The sequence below is a fragment of the Anser brachyrhynchus genome, assembly GCF_964034855.1.
Source record: "Anser brachyrhynchus genome assembly, chromosome: 22".
NCBI classification, from domain to species: domain Eukaryota; kingdom Metazoa; phylum Chordata; class Aves; order Anseriformes; family Anatidae; genus Anser; species Anser brachyrhynchus.
The window spans coordinates 2,648,249-2,667,325 of NC_137715.1; the positions used below are offsets into that span (position 1 = coordinate 2,648,249).

At 60.4% G+C, this 19,077-nt stretch overlaps 1 protein-coding gene across 2 annotated transcripts; it reads right to left on the bottom strand.

The window, feature by feature from the left end:
* Positions 1 to 130: 130 nt before the first annotated feature.
* On the bottom strand, positions 131 to 18,515 carry PLXDC1 (plexin domain containing 1). 2 transcript variants are annotated; one of them, XM_080565163.1, is made up of 14 exons: positions 18,328 to 18,515; positions 17,136 to 17,284; positions 14,346 to 14,489; positions 13,928 to 13,997; positions 13,698 to 13,820; positions 13,288 to 13,406; positions 12,980 to 13,079; positions 11,321 to 11,416; positions 10,324 to 10,405; positions 8,252 to 8,312; positions 7,211 to 7,346; positions 5,564 to 5,599; positions 4,993 to 5,153; positions 131 to 752 (listed from the first exon to the last, which is right to left on the bottom strand). In XM_080565163.1, the coding sequence occupies exons 1-14, from the start codon at positions 18,380 to 18,382 to the stop codon at positions 642 to 644; spliced, it is 1,443 nt and encodes a 480-aa protein (XP_080421289.1). In that variant the 5' UTR covers positions 18,383 to 18,515; the 3' UTR covers positions 131 to 641. The 2 variants fall into 2 exon arrangements, with proteins under 2 accessions (XP_080421289.1, XP_080421288.1); XM_080565162.1 differs by having other exon boundaries at positions 131 to 3,841.
* Positions 18,516 to 19,077: the final 562 nt, after the last annotated feature.

A 19,077-nucleotide genomic window follows, 5' to 3' on the forward strand; every position in this document is an offset into this window, starting at 1 on the left:
GTGTTATTACTGAGCCAGCAAAGGATGTCTTTTAAAAAGATCTTTGCGCTCTTACAGCGGCTGTTAAAAGCATACAAGGTGAAAATAATCCCCGCTGTGCTTAGAAATTTGCAGAACATGACCAGTAATCCTTTGCACGTTTTATTTCGAAAACAAAGCAGTCCAAAAAGGAAGATTTATTTTTAATAATAAGACTCTATTCCATGCAGATTATCCATAGTAAATACATTGCATTAAAAGACAGTTAAAGTGCCTTTAGTCCCCCCAAACAGTCCAACTGTGCTGTAAATTCAAGTATGTGGAAAGTAGGCCTTTAGTTAGTAGGAGAGTGTTTTTTGATCTGGGTCCTGCTCCCACTGATGCCAAAAACATGGGGGGTCTGGCCCCAGCTCTAGTGGGAGCAGAAGCAAGACCGTGGTTTGTGCCGAAGCCCCCGTTGTGTTTTCCCAGCTGCTGAGCAGCCGAGGACCCCCCCACGACGTCGCTTTCTGCCCGATGACAGCAGTTGCCTTGCACAGGCTGCGAGGGCACCGTGCTTGGGAAGACGAGCGAGGGGGGTAGCAGGTGCTTGTGTTTGGCACCCCTTGGAACCAGCTGAGCGAGGGACTGAGCACGGCTGACAGCCCCAGCCCACGACAGAGCTATAAAACAGACAGGTCTGTATACACGTGTACGTTACAGTCCGCTCTGAAGCTCCAGTACTGGGAGCCTTGGAATCCAGAGGAACGCCTTGGGATACAGCTGGAGAAGCCCTGTGAGTAAAAGCAAAACCAAAACCTTTTTATATCATAGTTGTCACCATCACGTTCCTGCTTCGGCACTCGAGACTAGCAAGATTAACCCGCATCCTGAAGTCGGAGCTGCGCAGGTAGGTGAGGAGTGGTGATCTGGATGTGCTTGGCTTGGTGCCGCTCTCCTGTTTCCTTTGACATGAGAGCAGCTCTTGGTGATGTAAGGACATTTGTTTCTCTTTCTTCTAGGCCTCAGCAACATTGCAATTGGATTTTCTGGAATTTAATAGACCGCCTCTTCAACTACAAGGACATGAGCACAGAAAATGCAGAAGAGGTTGTTCCCAGCTGACCTCATGAGAGGTAGGAGAGATGATTATTTTCCCTCCTCCGTGAGACACAAGTGCCTTGCTTCTCCAGGGCAGGCAGTGGGAGCCGAGCACTCCCCAGTTACACAGCCTGGACTGGGGGATCCAGACCTTCAGCTTGGGGCATGACTGTGGGCACTAACCTCCTCTGGGGATCAATGGGAGCTGCTAACGCCGTACCTGACAATACCCCGAACCATGCTCCTCAGGAGAAGCTAGAACAAACGTCTACTGAACAACTACAGAATACAGAGGATCCTGCTTTGTTTTGTTTCTTTGCGTAAAGGCAAAAAAAAAAAAAAAAAGGGAAAAAAAAAAGCCTTTCTGACAAATTTGGCATCTGTCCTGTGGTATACTTTATGCATCTCAGCCGTTTCTGTGCTAGGGCACTTGGATGTTGTTTTTCTCCACCTGAGGATCTGATCCTCTTTTGAATTCTTTTAAGATTCTGGCTGTAGTAACGCAGCAGTGATTTATACAGCTCAATTGCACTCTATTTAAAGTCTGTTTTCTTTTCAATTTGCAGCATTTCAGACTTGCTGGGTGTTACCTAGCATTTCTAGGGGCTGTAGAGGAAGAGGAGTACCTAAAAATCTTGCTGTTATTCTGTATGCATGTCAAGAAAAAGAGGAAAATCAAGGCCATTTTTTGAAAAGATTAAGATCCAGTAAAAAGTCCTTGCCAGCTTATAACTGTTTCAAAGATCAGATCCGGGGCAAAAAACTAGATGACAGCGTTCCTTTGAGTTCCTCAGGGAAACAGGGAAAAAAAAACAACTTTCCAGCTGAAAGCTTTATTTGGGAATAAGGTTTATCTTCAAAATACATCTAAGGAGAGACTGTCTGGGTCATAACAGCTTGGCACGGCTCGGTCTGACTTACCCTGTTAGAGCATTTTGGTGCCTTTATGCCATAATAAGATGCAGCAAAAGTCTCCCTAGTGGCTACACATGAGAAAGTATAATCTGGGGTCTAAATGCCACAAAGCATCCATATTTATCTTTAATGGCTATATAAATTCAGCAGATGAGAAGGAAGACATTAATTAGACAGACCATGCCTTTGGCAGTAATCACCACCAGTGACAGCTGAACCAGCCAGTGGATAAAATATGCACCAAAGATGATATCAGAATAAATAACTGAGGAGCAAGAGGGGAGGGGAAAAAAAAAAAAAAGAAAAGCCCATACAACCAACACCTTTTTTTTTGGTGGGGGAAATAAAACTTTACCTGACACTGGACTTTGGACTCTGCCTTTTTCATACCACCTTTCCTCAGTTTAGGGACGAATCCTGCTATGGCTGGTGGCTGTGGAAGTGGGATAAGCATTTCTGCAGCTTAGTCTGGGATTTGATTGCACAGAAGGAGCAGAACAACCCTGAGAGGTCTGGTGTTGAAGCCCTTAGGTAGGGTCAGATTCTGGAATCACAGTATCGGTACCAATGCAGACCAGGGCCTATCACAGACACAATACGAAATAAAAATAAAAAAATCCACTGACTCAAGGCTCTGAATACTATGATGCTAACAAGGCATTTTCCAGATTTTCAATGTATCAAGGCATGTAAGGCCTTTGTGTTTTATTTATGGGACGCTCCCATGAAGGAGGGTTTACCTCGGGATGTAGCCCATGGGAGCACACAGCTTTTGCTCAGGCTCTGTCCCCATCCTCTGCCTTTAAAACCTACCCCACTCCTGCTGGGTTAGCAGCTGTGCTGTGAAGATATGTCTTGAAGAAATCTAAGATATTTTTTTCGCTCTCTGAGTCCTTTAGGGTAAAGTTTGTAGTTAGTAATTGAGGAAACTAATTGGAAGCGAGAAAGTGCATCAGAGCCACGGGCTCATGAACATCCTGAAGGTGAATCCTCAGCGGGGGTTTTGCTTTTAAAATACATCGGGTTTCCCTTTCTGCCGGAGCAGGGGGAAGCAGCTGTTACTGGGACGGGAGAGGAGGGCAGGGAATGGAAGCCATGGAGGCGCGGAGTCGGGATGAAGATGAAGCCAGGAGGCTTCTCAGCCCTGAAGACAAAATTAATCGCTGCCTGCCCCAAAAAAAAAGAAGGGAAAGGAGAAAGGGAGGGAGCTGGGGGAGAGGGGAAGGGACAGAGGTGAGCCCTGGCGAGCCAGCCTTACAGCCCTGCAGCCGCCACCGTCGCCGTCCCAGCCTCACCTCGCCGCGTGCCAGCAGAGCCGGGGGGGCAGCACGCGGCCCCGGGGGAAAACTGGGGGCTCTGCCGAGATGTGGCCCACATCAAGAGTCCTGGTGGAGGAGCAGAGAGGTCAGCCCCACACAGGCGGGGAAAACCCAACCAGGAGACAAAAACCGGAGCCAAGCTAAAAATTGGGCCGCGCTCTTTTCTACTGACACGTGAAGGGCTTCGGAGCCGGGCTGCAGGCAGAGCCCAGCGCCCCGCCACCGCTTCGGGCTCTGCTGTCCTGTGAGGAATCCCAGCAGGTCCCATCCTCACATCGCCCTGGCTCCTTCCTTTCATGCTCCACTCGGTCGCTTTCCTCTACTTTGCTCTTTCTTTTCCAGGAGGGGAAAGACTTTGCGGTAACAGAGGACCCCCAAGGCGTGGGACGTGGCGGTCAGAGGCGCGGGGAGGGGGGGGGAAGCAGCGCTCAGCACTGCTCTGCCTCCACGAAGCCCTCCTTCTCGTGGCCGGCTGCCTCCACCTCGGCGTACGTGGCGTGGCTGCCGTGGTTGCGGAACTTCATGGCCGGCCAGCGGTGCGGCCGCCGCTGCGGGCGGAAACAAGGAGCCGTCAGGAGCTGCGAGGCGGCCGTTCGCGCCGGGCCTGCTGCAAAGGGGGCAGCTCAGCCCGGAATAATGCTGGCTTTGTGGAAGCTCAGCTTTTTATTAACAAAAGAAAAATCGCTTTGTGCTTTCAAGAGCGCATTACGACGCAGCGGTCACGCTGAGCTGACCCACGGGTAGGGCTGAGATGGGGAGTGGGTGGAAGGGGAAACTTGAAGGAAAAGCTCACTTCAGCCCCAGAACAAGGGGGCTGGGGATGCCAAGAGCTGGCTGTGTGAGCACAAACACATCCCCTCCGTGCTTCCCCTCCACCAGCAGCACGGGGACAGCAGCGCTGCCCAGTCTCAGCCGGGTGCTACGAGGAAAAAAAATGCACCAAACACTGCCAGGTGCTCGGGTACTGAGCTGGTAAAGGGCATGGAGACTGAGCCTGCAGAGCCTGGCCCTTCCGAGGACACAACCGGAGGGAAGAGAAGGGCTCGAGGACAGAGCCGGCGAGCAGTGAGAGGCTGAGGGCCACGTGCTGCTCCCTCCCTCCGCAGCAGCTCCTGCGCCAGGATTCAGCCCACTGCTGCCTGCCTCGGGAGCCTGCACCAAGCGCTCGCCTGGCTTTTAGCAGCAGATGGAGACTGTCGGACCCCCCCCCCATCCTTCCGAGAATTAAATTCTTCCCTTTAGAGCCTTCACGCCACCGCTCACACGGTAGCTGATGGCATGACATCTATCAGCAAAGTCTGACAATTTTAGTCAACAAAATCCAGCTGGGCAATTCGAGAGGCAGCGATCGCCGTTAAGTCACGGCTCCAACCAAGGGCCCCCACGTACAACTGCTTGTGGAGGGAGGCAGGTGGGAATGTCTAACGTTGTATGGGGAGAAAAGGCAATGTGTGAAAGGGAGGGTATGAAGGAGTGCAAAATAAAACAGCGTGGGAGGGAGGGAGCCTAAGTTTAAAGCATCATCAGCTGGAAGTTGGGAGATTGGCTGGGACTGCAGGGCCACAGAAAGAAACGTGGATGGGAGAGCTATCCAAGTTCCTCTCTCCTCTCCTCTCCTCTCCTCCTGCCCGCCTCTGGAAGGGCAGGATTGGTGCTGATGGCAAAGAGAAAACCGGCCGGGGAAAGGTTCTCTGCTCACCTCAATGAAGAACAGGGCGGCGTTCGAGGTGGGGTGGCTGTTGATGTAAATCCCAGCGAGGATAATGGCTGCGATGAGCAACACGGCCAGGACGATCCCCACGATCGTACCGGTGTGAACCGGGGCGCCTGCGTCCTTGGCCGGGAGGCTGCTTCCCACACCTGCAAAAAGAATCCACGTTTTTTGTATTTGAAGGACACGTTCTGTATTTGAGTTTTACAGCGCTCTTTGGCACAACTGTTTGACTCTGTTCATGTAAAAAAATGCAAAGAAAGGCAGTCGCATGGGAAGAGCAAACTCATCATCGTGGTGCGCCTGGCAGGACTGAGAAAGTGGGAGAAGCAAAGAGCATCAGGGCAAAACAGCTAGGCCCCAACCTTCGCGTTTCACAGCCTGAAACGGTATTAAGGTAAGGACAATGGGATTCTTATCTTGATTACATCTTTCCAATCTCACTTTCGCCTGTCCACCCGGCTGGCTGATCATAGCTCTCCTCTGCATTTGATGTCAGTATAACCTGTTCCCACCTGGAGCAGAGTGGGAGCAGCTGAAGAGGAAATCGGGGCCTTACCTTCGCTCCCTGCATACTGATTGAGCTTTGTGTCATCTGAAAGAAAGCAACAGCAAAGAAGTTAAGAGCCTTCTGAAATAGTCTCCGTGCTTCCCACCCTCTTTTATCCCTCTGTAACAGGGATGCTGCCAGCACACACCTCTTGGCACAGCGTTTACACAGCAATTACACATTTGCTTAGTTTTCAGCCTCAGAGTATGATGGAAGGGAAAGGCACCCAGAGAAAAAAACACAATGGTGTAAGCACGTGCCTCGTGGTTTATCTTCCTTCACAAAGGTGGCACCTGGAGCACAAACATCTGAGGAAAACAGTCTTTATGTGTCTTTAACAGTCTTTAGTAGCCTAAATATGCTTGGTGTGCAAGGCAGAATAGTCAGGGATGACTTCACGTTCAGACAACAGCATTTGCTGTGCTGTGCTGCCAGTACAGCCCCAATAAATCACGGGGACGTTGCTCTGTGGACGCCTTCCATGGGGGGCCCAAAATCCAATTATTTTCTTTCCTTTTTTTTTTTTTTTTTAAATCTCACTCTGGAAGCACCAGGATGTGTTTGTACAAGGCTTTGGGTCTTGGTGCTCCCCACCACTGTGCCCTCGAGAGTCCAGCCGAAGCCCTGAGCCAGAACCATTGCCACCGGGCTCACGCTGGGCTCGGCCACAAGGCACCACCACGAGCATCCCCAGCACGCAGGGACACGGCTGGGCTGGCCTCGAGGGAGGACCCACGCCTCCACTTGGCTTCTGCCTTCGCCGCGCTGCTCCAGATAAAGTTCGCTGCCTGGTGCAGCTGGCTGTTTGTTTCCTTCCAAGATTACAAATTAACTTCATGCTTGACTACGTCACAGAAAGCCTCTTGTTCTTTTTCCAAGAATTGGCGATGAGTTGGGAAATAATCTCCGTGGTGGTGTCGCACTCCCCCTTCCTTTAATTGCTCCTTTCAAAGTCAACTCCGTCAGCCAGGCGCTCCGTTCCCCCTGCCAGCTCCTTCCCATCGCTGAAGGACAATTACTAATGTTCCTTTCTATTTATTCTAATTAGCAGTTTGCGTTAGGGACTATTAAGCAACGAAATTGAAGCGATACCTGCCGCTAGTACCCGAGGAGCGAGCCCTGCGTTAATAGGATTATCAAGCTTCAGAACAGGGGTGTCCCGGGGGGAGGACGGGGCTTTATTTGGAGCCTTCCTATGCTGGGACGAGCACCGCTCGTGAGCAGAGGGCAATCACACGTCTCTGCTGTGCTACTGCCAGGCTGACAGCTCTGCCAGCCCTGAGCAAGAACCAAGCACATCAGAAACGTGAGCCCCCGCATGCAGCATTAACCTCCGTTATGGTGCTGGGAGCCCGACCACCAGGGGCTTATGCTTTGGTCTGTCGCCTCCCCAGACCTCGACGAAGCACAAAAAGGCAGCGATGCACCTGTAACGCTGCACCGGGGGATGCCCCGTCCCTTTTCCCATCGGGGTCTCACCTCCTGGGCTGCTCCTTCCCTCTCCCACTGCCACCAGCACCCACCTCTGCCCCCCTGCTCGGACGGACACCTCCTTAGGGGACTTGGGTGGACATGGCCCGGCTTTACGAGGTCTGGGACCGAGGTCCCTGGGGATGGGGTGTCCGTGCCGCAGGGGTTGGCCCCATCGCCCCGTACCTTCCGTAGTGAGGCCGTCAACGAAGAGCGAGGAGGTGGAGGCGGCGACGTCCTCCTCCAGCGGCGAGAGCGAGCTGCTGGGGGGAGCCGAGTAGTGGTCGTCCTCTGCCAAATCCTCGCAGCTCTTCTCATCGGACTGAAAAGGAAACGGAGCAGCTGGTGGCCCTAGAAATCCTCCAGCACGAGCACCAGGGTGCCAGCAGTAAGGTCTGGGCTTCCCGGCCCGAGGGCTGGTTGGGCTTCGGATACTGGCATGGGACAAGGGGACGTGGTGCGGGGTGCCAGAACTGGAGGGGAAGGGGCTGGAGAACAGGAGGAAGAGTTTGGGGACCACTGAGTTAGGGGATGACAATGGCAAGGTCCCACGGTCTGACCTCCTCGCATCCCAGGACATGGGTGTCGGGCCGCTGACCTCCCTTTCCCTCGCTCAACCCTCTCGGTAAACAGGGAACAAGGATGAGTTTTCAGCAGGGGAAAAAAAGGCAAACCAAAACAACAAAGCACCAAAGCAGAAACAGATGTTGTGTTTGAGCTGATCTCGCTGAGACAAAGAAACGAGTTCATCCAACGTGGAGGCAGTTGTGCTAACAAGGACAGAAAAAAAATAAAAAAAATCCCAAGGACTGATTTCTTCATGCTTCAGAGTGAGCAAGAGTCCCACTGCAGAAGGCGAAGAAAAACCATCCCGGAGCACTCTGGCTGCACCAGGCGTTATCCTGGGGGGGGGGGGTCTCTGAGCACCCAGTACCAACCAGCAAGGCGAGGACTGGTGCTGGTGTGGCTGGGCCATCTTTTAGCTGCCCCAGAGGAGCAGGGAGGAGACGTCCCTACCGATACCCCAATGGGTAGGGAGGAGATGTCCCTACTGATGCCCTGCTGTAACAGGAACAGCTACGTCTCTAACGGGATACCCCATCTGTTCCAGAACAGCACGGGGCAAGTGGAGCCGAGAGCCCGTTGCCGGAGCTGGGACGCGGCCGCGGTGCTGCCTGGGGCTCAGCACCGCTCCCAGCGCCTGGCAGCAGCCGGTCCCTGCCTTACCTGCTGGCCGCAGCCGTAGGACAGCCACTCCTCGCGGTATCGGTCGAACCCGCTGGAACACCTGCGGCGAGAAGCGGGGTTAACGCGGGGCAGGGACCCCGCAGGCAGCAACGTGCAGGGTGCTGACGGCCCCTGAGCTGCCCAGGAACCCCGAACGCTACCCCGACGGGCACTGCCTGCAGGTACAGACAAACGGCAGAGGAGCGGAAAGATGACACACACGCTGGTCTCCGAAGGCACGGACGGGGTTTCCAATACAGCTGTGCTGGAAGGGCCCAAATGTTCCTCTTTACAGAGGTGGAAAATGGTCAGCACTTCTTCTCCAAGGAAAACAGAGAAGCAGAGGAATAGGAAAAATATATAGACTGAGTTTGAGTTTCCATTCCCTGGACTCTGTGCCAGGGCAAGGTCAAGATCTCCATGATTTTATTTTATTTTTTTCTCAACAACATCTGCACAGGAAAAGCACATTAAAGAAATTATAACTGACACTGGGAAAACACCAGCTACAGAAACAGAGGAACTGAAGCAGTACGCTGACCTTTGGAAAGCCTCTGGGGACTACCAAAACACGAAACATGGGCTCAGCTCGTACAAGCAGCAATTTTCCCAACTACCAACCAAGAAAAGAGGAGAAGCCACAAAGAACTTCAGGTCCCGCTGAGTCGCTGAGCGCTTTTGTGGCAGAGTTCCTGTGACAACTGGGGGCTCAGCATGAGCAAAATGCAAACTGTACCACCCAGAAGAGAGCTGCAAGGATGTTGGGGGGTTAAAACACTGAGTTGGACTCGGGGTGCGAGTCCAAACCCTAGAAGCCACCCTCCCAGCTTCCCTGGAAAGATTGCGTTGGCTCTGCAAAACCAGCCCGGTTGAAAGCCAACACGATAGGAGTGGACTTGCTCTAGCTTGCAATTTCCAGCACATGTAAGCCCTTGCCATCCGAGCTTTCCATTTGTAACCTAAGCTCTCGGGGACCGAGCTGCCTACGTGCGGTTACAGCTGCAGCACGCGCGGATTTGGGGCAAAGCACCGAGGCGTCACCGCGCTGTAGGTGATGAGAGCAAACACAAGCGACAGCAGCCTGGATTTGAGAAGATCAGGCTTGTGAATGCTGTCAGTTTGAAACAAGCAGAGTGATAAAGTGCTCGAACGCTGGGGTTTCAGCCCAAACCAGACCCAGACCAAGCCGCTGCATCCCGGGCCTGGGTTCGTGACCAGAGCCACCTCTGCTTTCAGGCATCCCTCAGCGGCGAGGGCACAACATCCTCTACCAGTGGGGCAACTGTCACCGAAAAATGATCGTCCCCTGGCTCTGGGGATGCTCCAGCCTGTGCTGACTGATGGGGTAACCTCTGCGATGCCTGCGGACCGTCCCTGTCCCCGCTGCCCTGTCCCTGCCCGGTGCCTCGCAGGAATCGCCAGCGAGCGCAGCCCGGGGAGGCTGCGGAGAGGAGGGGGCGGCGCGGGGCGAGCCGAGGATGTGTGTTACTGGGTCCCCTCCCCTGCCGCCAGCTCTACATAACCGGGTCTGCAAAACCTCATTAAACGCTCTCTGCTGGAGCTGAAGGAGAGCAGGGCGCGGGCCGGCTGCAGCGCTGGGACTGCAGCACGCCGGCGTCCCCAGCACAGCCAGTGTTCCCAGTACAACCAGCGTCCCCGTCCTCGATGTCCGTGATCCCCTGCTCTCCTTGCACGCCCCAGCCCGAGCCAGGGCCGGTTTCCCCCATCCAAAAATCTCCCTGACAAAAGCCTCGGCCTTACTTCTCGCCCCAACTTGTTCAGCTTCTGCATCAAAGCGCTGGGACCAGGAACGCCAGCCCCGGGAAGTGTCTCCTCCTAATTGCTTTGCTTGCAACCTGAGATCAGGCCGCCACTTTATCACGGGCTGTGAGACAGTGAGAGCAGCGCTCTAATGAAAAAAAGGAAAACCACTTTAAAAAAAAAAAAAAAGAAAAAAAAGCCAGCAGCAGCAATAGAGGCATCGCAGGAGCTCAGCCCTGGAGTGACACTTGCTCTCCGAGCTACACAAGCGTTAGCGAGAGGAGAGGTGGGAAGGGACTCGTCCACGCTACCTCTGCAGGACGTGGCACCAGCTGCAGTTGAAGGTCAGCTCCGAGGTCACGCACATTTCACAGCTCTGATGCTGGAGACAAGCTGCAAAGGAGAGAGGAGAGATGAACCAGCAAGGCGCCGGCACCTGCCCAGGGCACTTCGTTTTGGGAGAGCCGGCGATGGAGGCAGAACGCCAGCAGCTCCCATCCCAAAAGGCAGCAGTGCCCCTTTCCCACGGGGACGCCTGCCCCTGCCTCCCTTCTGACCTCGATAAGGCAAAAAATTAACACCCCCTCCCCGAAGAAAACCTTGAGACCAGGCCTGCTAACCCCGTGGCTCCTCTGAAGACATTGCTCTCATCTGCCCTGGCTGCCAGGGGGAACAAAATAGCAAGCCTGAAGGAAACAAAAATAAAACTGCAGAATGCTTATTTATGATCTGCTCTGCAGGAGCCCTGCCTGCTGTTAAAGTTGCCATAAAATACCCTGGGGGGGCTGTTTGGATGCACAGCCTCGGTATCCTCGTGACGGATTTACTCCCTGCTCTGTATTTACGGACCGCATGACGACTTTCCCTCGTGAGCGTGGATCCTTGGCTTTGAACACTAAAAATGGATCTGGTTAGCGGGATGCTCAACAGATTTCACCAGAGTATTGACTGTGGGGGCGTGGAAACTGCCTCGTGGCCAGGCCTGAGGGGAGGCAGCATCCAGCAGAAGTGCCTGCAGCGTGCGGGGCAAAGAGCAGGAACTTCAGCAGCCGGGCAGGTGGAAGGAGCCACCCGTGCTCCCTGCACTACTTTTGCTCTTTTGCTCTTTCTTTTTGCAAGAAGTGCGTCTGCAGCTCAGCCCCCGGCCCTGCTGGCTCCTGCGAACAGCACAACTGCAGGCACATGCCCAGGACCAGCGCAGGATGGGCCCCGTGCCCACCAAGGGATGGAGATTCGGGGATGGTTGCAGCAGGACGGGCTGCCCTTGAGAGGGGAAAACGAGGAACTGAAGGCCCCCCCCCGACTTACTGGGCAGCGGGGTGAACTCCACGGCCGACATGCTGGTGATCCTGCTGGTGTCCAGCTCCACGCGGTGGTACTCGTAGATGGTCCGGCGGCGGGACTCTGAAAGGCGGCGGCTGCGCGTGAGGCTGGGCACGGCCCCACGGCGCTGCCCCACGCAGGAATCCCGGCACTGGGGGCTCTGCCGGCTCCCAGCTGAAATCAAATGGGACGCAGGACAGGACAGCGGTGGCTGCCAGGCTGCAGGGGCAGGAGGCGTTGGGGTTGGGGCACGGATCTCCTCTTCCCAAGGAGGAGCTCGGAGCTCTCGGCCCCCTCTCCCTGACCAGAAGATGCCGAGGTGGACGTGGACCAGCCCTGCGTCGCCCCGAGCAAGCAGGGAGCTGCACAGCACATTGCTTGGCGGTGACTCACGGGCCCGCCAGCCTCCCCCGGAGCTCCTCGGTGCTCTGCAGCCTCCACTTCCCCCCTCTCCCTCGCACCTTGCCCCCTTCCTTCTCTTTCCCCGCTCTCCTGGGAGCCGGAGGGGTCTCTCCCGGGCTCAGGGTTCCCCCACGCACCTGCTGCTAATGCCCGTGGTGACACCACGACGGTGCCCTGGCTCCGTGCCGCAGGGGGGCTGAGCAGAAGCGCCCCTCCAGCACAGCCACGGCTCCTCGGCTCTGCTCCTGGGGACCAGCAGGCAAGCAGGACAAGGCGCTCTTCCCCCAAATCCTATTGCCTTCAAGCCTCGTTTCTTCACCTCGCGAGGTTTTTCTCATCCAGCCCCTGCATTTCCCCGCAGGCGGGAGGAGCGGGCAGGGGTCCGCGAGACCCCGGGCACAGGGAGCAGGAGCAGGGGGGCAGCCCGGTGGGGAGGGGGCACCAACCCTCTGGGCTGAGGCTTTTACACCAAGTAGTGAACGGGTAACAAACGAGGGCCAGATGGCAGGCGCCATAAATAACGAGCAGAAGCAGCCGCACGGGTGCAGCTCGGGGAGCCAGGAGGAGCGTGGTCGGGGAGCCGAGAGGCTGAAGCTGCCTTTGCGTCCTGCTCACGCTGTGCCTGGAGCTCACGTCACGCGTGGAACGAGCGTGTGGCCACGCACGTGGTCCCCGTGTCCTGCTGGTGGTGGTGCAGGTCCCAACCCTACCTGCAGCACTGTGATCTGAGGCTGAGGACACCCCGGAGCCCCAGCGGTGCGGCTCCTCCGATCCTGCCCCCAGTGGCTCCCCGCAGCCCACCCCACCCACCCATCTCCATTCCCGTTTGCACCCGCTCTGCCCCTCATCGGCTGGAAACCAGGAAGCGATGCTCGGCTGCTGGCAGCGATTCTGAACGCTGCTCAAGAAGCCAGAAGCCCTTCTGCCTGCAGCACGTCCCTGGAGCGCGCAGGGTCCGTGGGCCGGGGCCACGAGCAGGGAGAGACCCCGGAGAGCTGCGCCCCATGGGAGACGCACGGGGGGCGTGGACACGAGGGGTCCCCAAGCAGCCCCACGCACCTCCTCACGTCCCCACCGTGCCTGCGAGCAGCGCTGCTTTCCTTGTCTGTGCAAGTCCCCGAGGACGAGGGTGTCCCCGCTCCCTGCATGCCTGTCCCCTCGCAGCCGCGGTGTCGGGGACCCCCGGCACCCCGAGAGTGACCCCAACAGCCGCCTGCCCCCGTCCCCCCCGCAGCGACTCACCGGGCACCTCGGGAGATGGGTTGAGGATCATGAAGGCGTCGGAGAGGCCGGCTTTCACGGGGTGCTGCGTGGCGCTGATCTGCAGGACGGGCACCGGGATCTGCAGGGGGGAGAGGGCGCGATGGAGCCCGGCCCTGCTCCGGGCTGGGGCTGCTCCGCAGAGCCCCCGGCACCTCGGTGGCTCTGGGAACGCCCAGGCTCGGTGCACCGATGGTTCCCGGACCCGCGGAATCCCCACGGGGCCCTGCAGCTCCCCCTGCCAGCCCAGCCGGACCCCTGGGTCCCGCCGTGCCCTCCCCGCCTCTCACCTCCTTGTACCCGAAGACGATCCTCCCGGTGCTGTGCAGGGCGGCCTGGAAGGTGAAGCTGCCCATGTCCTCCTTGCCCTGCAGGTACACCTTGTCCCACTGCACCACAAACACCGTCCCTGGGGGCAGACCAGAGCAGGTCACCCTCTTGCCTCTCCTCACCCCATGTCCCTGCAGCCCCGTTTACCGTCGTGTCCCTGCGAAGCTCCCCGACACCTCATCCCCATCCCCCGAGCACAGGCCCTGCTGAACACCCCAGCCGCCCCTACCCAAACCCACCGGGCGTCCCCAGGTACCAAACAGCCCCCGCTGCTCCATCCCCCTTCCCCACCCAGCTCCAGCCCCGTTATCGGGGTCCGAGAGCTGAGTTTCGCCCAGTTCCACGAGGAGGCGGCGGGACCAGCGCTCACCGTTGTCCAGGTACTGGACGGTGGAGTTGCGGGAGTAGCTGGGGTTGAAGTTGGCCATGAGGGGCGCCACGTACTGCGTGGCCGTGAGCATGCGGTGGATGATGTCCCCCATGAAGATGAACCCTGCGGGGGCAGAGGAGGGTGAAGCGGGCCGCGAGGTCGTAGCTCGAACCGGGGCTGTGTCCAGCCCCCGTCCCATGGGAACGCCGCGCCAGCCGCCCCCAGCTCACCTCCCGTGGCGATCGTCACCTGCCGCAGGAGGTGGCCGTAGAAGGGGAAGTCAAAGGAGAGGACGATTCTCTGCGGAGGAAAAGGGGGGTGAGAACGGCAGTCAGGTGGTGGAAAACCTTGGGGTGCAGGCACCGGGATGGGTTCATGCCCATCGGCATCGGCTCTGCCCTGCCTTGGAGCCGGTGCGTGGAGGGATGGGAGCGGGATGGGAGCAGGCACCCAGCACCCATGGCTCGCCCCCTTCCGCCCCCCAGGGCTGGCTCTGGGGAAAACCAAACGCTTCCCATGCCTTGGTCTCCACCAGGAGACGTGGAGGAGCTGCTGCCGCCCCCCTGGCGAGCTGCCCCCAGGGAAATCCCTGCTGGGAGAAGGGACCCCGGGGACAGCCCAGGCTGCGCCAGGTCCCGCGGGGCTCACCGAGGCCTGCCTGTGCGTGTTGGAGAGGATCCCGTGGATCTTCACGTGGCTCCTGTTGGCCGCTGCCATGTCCACCCACAGCCCCCGCAGGCGCGCATCCCCCGGGCCGTAGGTGCGGGACACGTAGTAGCTGTGGTTGTCCTCCTGCAGGGGGGGGGGACAGGGGACGGCGTCAGCGTGGCTGCTCCCCGGGGGACACAAAACCCCCGGGCACAGCTCGGAGCCCTGAGCCCGGTGCAGCGCAGCGGTGACAGCAGCGCAGCGATTCCCCGCGGGAAGCCGGCACCGGGGGGTGCGGAGCGCCTGCGGAAGGAGCGGAGAGGAGCCACGAGCTCGGCTCATGGCAAGGAGCAGGGGCTGGCTGGCAGGAGAGGGGCCGTGGCTCACGGGAGCCTTCAGCAGAGCAGATGCGGCCGTCCCGAGAAGAAAATACCTGGCGGGAAGTTGGAGCTGAAGCGACCACCGGGCGCAAAGCAAACAGGTGAAGACGTCAAGGCCCGGAGGAAATGACCGACCTCGGTGCACGCAGCTGAGGGGCGGCGAGCACCTTCACCAAGCCCAGCCAGAGGGACCCCGGGGCTCCTGCTGTCTGCCCCACAGCTCTGGGGGGGCCGCAGCCCCCTGGGGACACAGCCGGGAGCCGCCACTTGTCAGGGCGGTGGGGTTGTATCCTCATTTTCCTTGGGAAAACTTTGCTCCGTGCCAGATGCTGGCACACTGCCGTGCTCGCCGCTCGTCCCCGCGTGCTGCCCTCGTGCTGCTCAGCTCCTTCCGACCCCAGCCCTCGCCCCCAGCACCCCCCCAGCCCGCTCCCAGCTTCACAAACCAAGGCGCTGCAGGCAGGGAAGGAGACGTCAGCCCAAGAATTAACGGGTTGGAGGGGGAAAAAAAAGAAGGAAAAGGCCCGGCCCTACACAGCCTTGTTATTTCCCAGCGCACCGCCGCAGGGTCTCTGGGGGTTGTAAGGAACAAGGTGGAAGTGCTATCAGAGAAGCCCCGTAACGTGCAATTTCTCTGCTTCAGCAGAAGTCAGGGAGAGCTGCTGCCCTCCTCTCCCTCCCGTAGGTCCTGGTTCCAGGGGAAGCTTCCCCAGCTCGTCCCTTACAGCAATCCAATGTTTTAGCCCCCGTTTCTGTCCCAGAGGGACGGACGCTGCCCGGGGAGCCCCTTTGGCACCGATGGGAAACTGAGGCACGGAGGAGCTGTGCTGGTACCGGCTCATCCCAGCACACGGCCCCGTGCAAAGGTTCTGGGGGCCCTGGGACGTGAGGACAGAGCGGTGCTGGGTGTCCAGCCCCAAAACCCCCGCGCCCCCGCACCGAGCCTCGCCGCCCGCGGCCCCCGCGCCTGCCCAATGTGTTCCCAATAAACCGGGGGGGAAGGAGCCAGGATGGGAGCGCGGAGGAGCTGGCTGCCGAGCTCCTGAGCTCATCGCTGACTCACTGGGGTGTCCCAGCCTGTCACCTCGCGTTGCTTACAGGACTGGGAGAGGTTCGGACACACAAACAAGGGGCAGCGCAGCACCGCGGGAGCGCACGGCTCCTGCGCCCCGAACCCGAAGCGTTTTGGGGGCGAGAGGCTCTCCGAAAGGGCTCCAGCAGCTGGGGCACGGAGAGAGGCAGGGACTGGCAGCGGAGCAGTGTCCCTGGCCTGGAACATGGCCCTGCTCTTGGGGCGGGTGCTGCTCGCCCCCCGACACCGCCAAGCCCCGGGAAATCGCTGCCTTCCCCTCACCGGGACCCACAAGCGCGGCCGCGCCCTCCCTGCGGCTTCCTGGCGCCCTTCGGTGCCGTGCTGTGGTTGGGCTGCTCGGGCTGGGATTTAAAAACACTTCCACATCGGGGATGTTCCTGGCTTCTGGCCCCTCTCCATCCCCAGCCCTGGTCAATGAGCGAGGCCGGGCGGGAGCTGGAGCGGAGCGGAGCCAGCCCGGGGCCCCCCAGCCCTGCAGCCGCGCTCCCTGCGCCCCCCTCGCCCTGCGCCCCCCTCTCCCATCGCTTCTCTCGTCCTCGCAGCCCCTCAGAACAATTCCTCGCTCACCTTCCACCTCCTCCGCTGCTCTCCCTCTCTCCCCAGTCCCGCCGGGGTTTGCAGGGCCCCCGCAGAGCTCCCCGGGGGTCCCTTTACCAGGGGCTCAGTTCTGTTTTACCACCGTTTCTCTCCTGCACCACCTCCTCCGTGAACTAATCCCACTGAATCCACAGTCGGCTGCCAGCAGCAACCCCAGAACAAGTCACGAGTCACCAGAGCGGGGTCCTCATCCCACAGAAAGCGTCCCGCCCCGAGCCCATCGCAGCCTGGGGACCCCCGCATCCCCCCCCCCCAAACAGCAGGGAGCTGACTGCGGGGCACGAGTTAGGCACAGCCGAGGGGCGAGAGCTGGGTGCCACCCCCCCAGCGGTGACACTGCTGCCACATAATTCCACCAGCAGCCGTAAAAAAGTGCGAGAGCCCCCCCCGGCCCTGCACAGCCCCTTGCAGCCCCCAGCAGCATTCCCGCTGCAACGTGGCACCGCAGCGAGCGGGGCGTCCCCGAGCTGCCCAGCCCAGGGCTGGCCCTTGGGTGCCCCCGGGGACCTGGCAGGGCTCAGAGCAGCCCCCAGGCACGGCCGCCTCCCCAGCAGGCTGTAATTACCCCCCCCCCGTGCTGCCAGGATCCAGCCCCACGCGTTAAATCAGGGCCAGCATCTCCGCCAGCTCCCTGCCCAGCCTGGAAATAGCTCGGGGCAGTGGCGGGGCCGGATCCTGCCTCGGGGGGGTGCAGGGGGCAGCGTCAGGTCCCCGACTCACCACGATCCGCGTCTCGTTGGCCGGCAGCGTGTCGATGGCCAGGCTGCGCCCCACCAGGTCCTGGCTGATGTGGGTCCCCTCCGGCCCCGCCGAGGGCTCCCCAGCTCCGAGCCGCCCTTCGCCCGCCGCGGGGCTCCCGGGGGGGCGTCCTGGGAGAGGAGGGGGGCACAAGGAAGGGTCAGCGTGGGGTCAGGCTGGTGCCAGCCCTGTCCCCCCCAGCAGGGCAGCTTCTGCCTGGTGGCACGAGCCCGGTGGCCCCAGCGAGCAGCACGGTGATGGGGACGCAGGGAAGGGCACCTTGGGTCAGGGGTGACTACGGGGCACAGGGACGGGGGGGCCACGGGCAGGGGAGGACAAGGACAGGGGGGGGCAAAAAGAGGCAAACCACCAACAGAGCTGCCCCCTGCCCGGCTCCCACCCTGCACGCACCAGTGCTTGAGGAGGGGGCACCAGGGTGCTCCAGGCGCCCACCCCGGCAGCCCCTTCCCCAGGTCCCTGCCTGCTGCATCCCTGCCCCGGGGGGGCTGCCAAGGCCAGAACGTGGCAGGGGGGGATGAGGAAGCTGCTTGGGACCAGCTCTGGAGGCTCACGAGGTTTCCTGGCAGCTCCGCACGGCGTGGGCAGCGCCGCCGGCACGCGCTCGCCCACGGCGCGGGGACCCACGGCAGGGACAGAGCCGGGACGCGTGGGGGACCAAAACCTCCCGTGGGGGACCAAAACCTCCCGTGGGGCCAGGAGCTGCTGCCCTGAGGGGGGGTTCGGGGCTGCCGGGGGCTCACTGCTGCCTAAACGAGCTCTCAGTGTCCCCCCCCCCCGAGCCATCGCGCAGGGACCGTCCCCAACCCCTCCGGGAGGGGAAACTGAGGCAGGGGGGCGCGGGGTGGACCCGGCGGGCAGGGGGGCTCCGAGGGTCGGGGGCGCGCTCGCCAGCCCCTTCCCCACGGGGGGGAGCCCCACGCCTCCACCGTGCCGCCGGTGCGGGGACATCACGGGCACGGGGCGGGGGGGGGGGACACGGACACGCGTGGAGCCCCGCGGCAGGCAGGGGGCTGCGGCACCGGGACGCGGCGCCCCCCCGCAGCCCACGGCCACGCGGGACCGCGGGCACGGAGCTCAGCCCCGCACCGCCTCCGGTTCCCCCCCCCCCCGGAGCTCGTCCTCCCCCCCGGCCGGGCACGCTCCCGGCCCCTACCTGCGCCCCGCGGGCCCGGCAGCAAGCAGAGCAGGATGAGGCCCCCCCAGCGCATCGCGGCCCCGGCTGTGCTGGGGGCTCAGCGCCCCGCCATGGGCCGCCACCCCCCCGAGCCGCCGGCACCCCCCCGAGCCGCCGCCGCCGGAGCCGGAGCCGGGAACCGGAGCCCGGGCAGGGGCCGGGGGTGGAGCCGGGGGTGGGGCCGGGGGTGGGCAGGGGGCCGGAGGCAGCGCCCGGCCCCGGGGGATGGAGCCGGGGGTGCCCCGGGGCCGGGCCGGGGGTGCCGCGGGGGGCTCCGGAGCCTCTCCCCGGCCCGGGGCTCCCGCAGCCGTCGGGGGGTCGGGGGGGAGCAGCGCGGGCAGGAGGGGAGAGGGGCTGCCCCCCCCCCCAAACACACACGGGGCGCACAGAGCTTGCACCCCGAGCAAGCACCCCAAACTGTGTGCACCCCAAACCGCGCGCACCCCAAACCACGCACCCCAAACCGCTCATGCACCCAAACCACGTGTGCACCCCAAACCGTGCGTGCACCCCAAACTATGCGCACACCCCAAACCATGTGCACACCCCAAACTGTTCGTGCACCCCAAACCATGCACTCCAAGCTGTGTGCGCACCCCAAACCATTCGTGTGCCCCAAACCATGCGTGCACCCCAAACCGTGCACACACAGGCGGGCACCTGCACCCACAGGTGGGAGCGCGGCCTCCTGCACGTGCAGCACTTCGAGGCCCCTCGTGGCCTCCTCCA

Coding starts and splice junctions, on each gene's coding strand:
- PLXDC1 (XM_080565162.1), bottom strand. CDS start 18,382: ATGCGCTGGGGGGGCCTCATCCTGCTCTGCTTGCTGCCGGGCCCGCGG. Junction 13,821..13,927: donor GGTGACGATCGCCACGGGAG/GTGAGCTGGGGG, acceptor CTGCCCCCGCAG/GGTTCATCTTCATGGGGGAC. Junction 8,313..10,323: donor TGGTGCCACGTCCTGCAGAG/GTAGCGTGGACG, acceptor TTCTCGCCGCAG/GTGTTCCAGCGGGTTCGACC.